This window comes from Drosophila sulfurigaster, chromosome 2L (assembly GCF_023558435.1).
Source record: "Drosophila sulfurigaster albostrigata strain 15112-1811.04 chromosome 2L, ASM2355843v2, whole genome shotgun sequence".
Classification (NCBI taxonomy): domain Eukaryota; kingdom Metazoa; phylum Arthropoda; class Insecta; order Diptera; family Drosophilidae; genus Drosophila; species Drosophila sulfurigaster.
The window spans coordinates 11,287,083-11,293,082 of NC_084881.1; the positions used below are offsets into that span (position 1 = coordinate 11,287,083).

The following is a 6,000-nucleotide window of genomic DNA, read 5'->3' on the forward strand; positions in this document are numbered from 1 at the left end:
AATTATCGTTATTAAAAATATACTTTTCTTTTGACAATCAAAACTAAAAACAATAAATATCAAAATAAACATAGAAACGAAAACATCGAAATACCTTTAGTATTGTTTAAATAGATTTCAATTTCAGCGCATTAAATAAAATTGTAATTTTAATTAGTTGTGCTAAATTGAATAAGAAAACAACGCAAAATTTAATACTATAATAATGTTGCTAACTTAAAATCAATAGACTTAAATCGAGCAAGAAGTTTATTTTTGCTTTGGGAATTCTAAAACTCATCCGACACAAAAATAATTTAAGGGTTCTAAATGCCGCACAGATATATCTTCATTCCCTGACTTGTCACTATATTAAACATTTGTGCGTTTTCCTGCACTTTATTCACCCAACTCTGTCTCTTTCTCTTTTCGCCCCATCTCGCAATTTAATTTCAGGCCAGCGTCGACGACAACGATTCCATTGGCAAGAACAGTCTCTACCACGAGCCCTTCAATGTGAATATGTACACGAGCGGTGTGAACGGCTACGCAGCGGTTAATGATTTACAATGTAATATGACGCCAGACTATACAGGTGTGTAAACCCAATACTTTGACCCCAAATTCCCCCCACCACACACACATTCCCCACATAGCCCAGAGAATAGAGCCCAGACCCCAAGTCCCTTGGCTCACCCATTTCCGCTGCGAGCTATAAAATATGGCGCCGCTAGCAACTAATGCAAATAAATTTTTGCGGCGATTGCCACACACACATATATATATATAACCTTTTGCCATTTGCCTGTGACTGTGACTAAGCGAAATCCTTTTACGTCTTTTACGTTCGCTCCCCTGCGGGCAACACACAAACACACACACACACAGATGTGCCAGAAGGTGGCTATGCGGTTCCCCACATGCAGGACTATATGCCGGCATCGAAAATGTCCAATGCCGGTGGCGGCTATGTGAATGTGCGACGCACGCCGCCGCCACCGCTGAGCAGCATATTCCCCAGACCGCCGACGGTGCCGCCACCGCCCATGGAGAAATATTATGCGACCACAGCCATATTCAAGCCCATCAAAGGCGGCGGCGGCGGCTCATCGAGCGGCGGCGGCAGCAACACCAACACCGTCAGCAGCGGCGGCGGCAAGAGCAGCCACAGCAATCAGGATCAACTGAATGGCATCTACGGCGACGATGGCATGGGCACCATGAACTCACAGTCGACAGCCCCGATGATCAATCCATATACCAGTGGCAACAGTGCTGCAGCAGCTGCTGCGGCTGCGGAATTTCAGCGAGCCAGAACTTATAACTTCCGCAGCTATCCAGACAATCTCTAGTTCGAAGCTTCACTTAAGTTGGCGGCAGCCGAGCCTGCCACATCGGGCAACGGCGCTGGCACTTCGGGCAACGGCACAGATCCTTTGATTGCTGCCCCCAAGCGTAACAATGGCGCAGCAACCACAATGCCCAAGAAGCCGCAACATCTGAGCATTGCCAATAACACCGGCAATGCGAATGCCAATGCCAATAAGCCCAAATATAGTTTGACGCTGCACAACAATAAGTATGCCACAAGTGGTGGCAGCAAGAACAACGTCACCTCGATGCGCGACAATCAACAGCAGCAACAACGACAACACCTGAAGGCGTTGCGTTTAACCCGCGACGTCAGCAACACCGATATCAACGACTACAAGCGACCGATGCTATCGAATCTATCGCCTGCCGAGGATGTTGGGATTCATCTAAGCAGAAATTTGACCCTCAAATCGGGCAATGGCATTGGCATTGGCAATGGGAGTGGCACAGGTGCTGCCAACGGTGAAGCTTCTGGCATTTTGACAACATCGACAACAACAAATGCAACTAAATTGACTGGTAATACGGCGAATGGAAATGTCAACGGAAACGGAAATGCGGCCACAACAACTGCAACTCCAATGGCGAACGGTGTTATGAGGACACAAAACAACAGGCTGTGGTATCATTGATGAAAACGCCATTATTAAATGGATTTGAGGTGAGTTTAGCTCTAATTCAAACAATAAAATATATATTTTTTAAACTACAATAGAAAATCAAAATATTGAGCAAAGTGTATCTTTTTGAAATTAGAATTAAAGTAACTTTTTATTATGTGTTGCATATAGCTTAAAAATAAAATTATTGCACAGAATAGTTTAGTTTATATAACGTATTTTAATACATTTAAATAAGTAAAAAGTTATATGAAATTTATTTGTTATTATTATGCAGCAAACGCTTTGCAATCTGAAGCTATTTAGCAATTGAAATTAACTTAAAAACAAAGTGATTCTTATTTTGCAAGCGTCTACTATGTAAATAAACTAAAATAAAGTTACTTTAATTTGCACTTTATAATTAAAACTGAATAGCACTATTAATATGAATGAATATGCTAATATAATTATAACTAAAAGTGCAATAATCAGAAATAAAGAAACTTTAATTAGTGCTTTCAAATTATAGTAAAATTTTATTTTTACTAACATAGTTAAGCCAATTAAATTGCAAAAAAGAGTTGTTTACATTACTGCTGTTTAACTAGCAAATTTGCCATAGAAAATTCCACTTTAATAACCTTAGACTCTTTACATCTTTTGTTCCCTTTGCAGCTCTGATGCTCTACACGGACGTGCAACAACAAACAGAATAGAAAAGCAGAAAAAATAGCAAAAAGAAGAAAAAAAAATATATATAGAAGGAAAAACCATATGAAAAATGTTAAGTACTAGTAATCATACAGCAAATTTGTATTAGAACCCGCCCCTCCCACAAATGCGGAGAGCACAATGCGTCGAACAATTGAACCCACTGAGCAAAACGGAAGAGTAAAAGTAAACATAAAAAATGAGAAATAAGAAAATTATTAAAGTCGAATATCTAAGCAAAATGTAGCGTCGAATATATGCCAACGAAATGATACAACTTATAGAAATACAATCTGTAAATATATACCTAGTATATCGGAATGCAATGCGGTAGTGAACAAAATAAAAATGCATATGATAGAAAAGCGAGGTGAATTTTAAAAAATAACAAAATGAAAAAGATGGGCACTAGTTTCTCATAGATCAAATGCAATCGAGCAAAACGTAAGGAGAAGAAATATATTAAAAAATAAAAAAAAAAACGAATTTAAGATTTAGCATTTAGCAACACTTATTATTTATAAAACGAAACGAAACGAACCGCGATGTATGAGCAAAAGATATTGAAGAATATGAAGTAACTAGCATATAATAAAGTTCAACTGATTTTTAGTACCTTTCCAAAACAAAAACAAAAACACAAAAAAAAAGAAGAAAACTAACTGTAAATGTCTGTAATATCCTCAATCCTAATCCCCACATTATGCTATCCTATAACTGTACTATCGTATATATTCTGTGACCTCACCCCCCATTTGAGAGATCCCCACTGTAAATTTCTGTGTATAAACCTAGAAAAGTATCCGTGAGATACAATACTTAAACGTAGATTGTTTGCTAACTGGAGCAGATGGAAATGCCGCGTCAAAAAAATTATGTAGAGCAATCAAGAGACGATCGACGATTGAACGATTGACGATGATTGACCTTGATTGATGATGATAAAATTGTAACGGAATTTAACGGACCAAGAGAGCGTGCAGAGCGTCGTCGCCTAAAACCAATTAAAATGAAGTTTTCATCAATGATTTGTGATTAAATATTTAACTACCTACTTATAAAACCAAGAAACAAAAGAAAACAAAGTGAAAAAATGAATATTCAGTTCTTAATGCTAACTTAATTTAATGCAAATCGTACTACCCGACAAAAATGACTCTGACTATAAAACCAAAAAACAAATACTATGAATATAAATAATTATATGCATACATACATATATATAATATACATACACATACATATATACTTACTTATATACGAGTATACATATGTATAATTAATAAATAATCATGTATATGTTCCTTTTTAGTTTAATGCGCATACGAATTATCACAAGAAAACAAAAGTACTAAACGTTAAAGTCGTAGTAGCTTCGTAGTAGTTAAAAAGTAATGAGCGATAAAGCAGAAAGTAAAAAATTAAAGTGTAAACACCGCATTTTATAAAAATACAAAATAAGTATGTTCGTTAAAAAAAGAAAAACATAAAAATTAAAATAGAAATAGAAATAAAAATAAACACACTCCCACAACAGACAAACACACATCACGTGCAGCAAAAAGTAGTAGAAAATAGTAGCAGAAATAACAAAACGATAACAAATAACAAGAACAGGAACACAGAGACATTCACAAAAAAAGAAAAGTATTTAAAATGTTTGTGCAACACTTTCGAAACATGTTTTAAACTAACAACAAGAACAACAGCAAGAACATTAAATAAAGAAACAGATGTAAGCATTAAGCTAGCCATTTTTTAAACACAACATAATTAAATGATTAAATTATATAATTATAATAAGCTGTCTAGGCCCGAAGGGTAAACATAACATACAATACATATACAATTTTACATAAAACGTACATATTTCTGTATTTTTCGCACAGTTCTTTAACTTTCCAAATTTCCAATGCACAAAATGTTTGCCAACACTGAAAACTGAACAACACTGACGAACACTTTCCGCAGCTCTGCAACACTGGATACACTATCAAAGAGAATAAAGAAAAAAAAAACGTAAAAAAAAATCACGAACCTACCTACAAGACTTGTATAAATTATAATAATAAAAAACGATAATGAGAAATTGAATAATTAGTGATTAAGTTTAAATTACATTTTGTATAAATTAACAAAGAACGAGGCATAAGTGTACACTGTAAAAAAACAAATTAAATAAACTACTTGTAATGTTTTTTTGTAAATTATCGCAAAGTCGCACAGACGAATTATGGATTAATTCATTTGCTGTTGCTTGGCAGTTCATTTATTATAGACTAGTTTAATTTCTAAACTAATTTAATGGCATTTATTACGAGTAATAATATGTGTAAATTTCAAGGCAAAAATATAGTATTAAATTATTTAAACAAACAAAACCAAAACCCGAATGGAATTTCTTTATTTCTCGCTCATTTGAATTCAATTTAAATTGCAAACTGAGATTGCTGAGATTGTTGTTGGCAAGTATTAACAAAAAAAAAGACGAAAACAAAAACATGAACCGAAAACAAAAGTAATGCGGCATAGTTCTAATTTAAACAATGCATTCATATTTATTATAAATAACGCTAACACAATTAACAATGCAAATTAATTGAAATATTAACAAAATACTAAACTAAACTCACGCAAACAACCACAAATGACAATTGAGATTACAACAACAACAACAACAACAACAACAACAAACAAAAAATGGGTAATAATTCATGAGAAAAATACAAAAAACACAGCTACAACAAAAGAGTAAAAAATTAATAAAAAATATACAAAACAAAAAGAACAATTTAAATACAAATTAAGCTTGTTTTCATTTACATGCAAATTGGGTCAGGGAGAGTAATCGCGATTACAAAGAATGCATTTAATTGGGCAGCAGGAGTTTATTGATAAGAATGTTCGAGAATTACTAATTCAATATTTCCCTAGGCGACGTGTCAAATGTGATCTGTAAACAGTGTATTCCATTTTATGCTATCTAAATAAGGGGAAAAACTGCTAATTGAATTGTAGTTCTCTAGTACAAACAGAAATTTGGTAAGACAAATAGAGAAAGAGAGAGTTTGGACATTCTCAGATTTCTCTAGGGACCTGCTGAAGGAATCGTTATTGGATGTTTACTGTGGCCCGTGGATATAATGTTCCCGAAGGCCTTGATCAGAGCACTTATACAGAACTGCAAACTGGGATCAATGACCACCTTAGGGCAGGAACATCTGCTTTGATTCACGCATATTTCACACATTGCATTCGATGTGGAAAATCGACCGCAAATTGTGCCAAGAGGGTGGCGGCAGGGGCGGGTGCAAGGGAAAGTTCACACATGTCG

General features: G+C 35.0%; 1 protein-coding gene across 1 annotated transcript in view; it reads left to right on the forward strand.

The window, feature by feature from the left end:
* LOC133840022 (uncharacterized) overlaps positions 1-5,350 on the forward strand; it is a 42,504-nt gene extending 37,154 nt beyond the window's left edge. The window contains 3 exon segments of the mRNA XM_062271678.1: positions 436-574; positions 868-2,014; positions 2,631-5,350. Coding sequence (XP_062127662.1) covers positions 436-574; positions 868-1,985 — 1,257 coding nt within the window. The 3' untranslated portion in view covers positions 1,986-2,014; positions 2,631-5,350.
* The last annotated feature ends 650 nt before the right edge of the window (positions 5,351-6,000 follow it).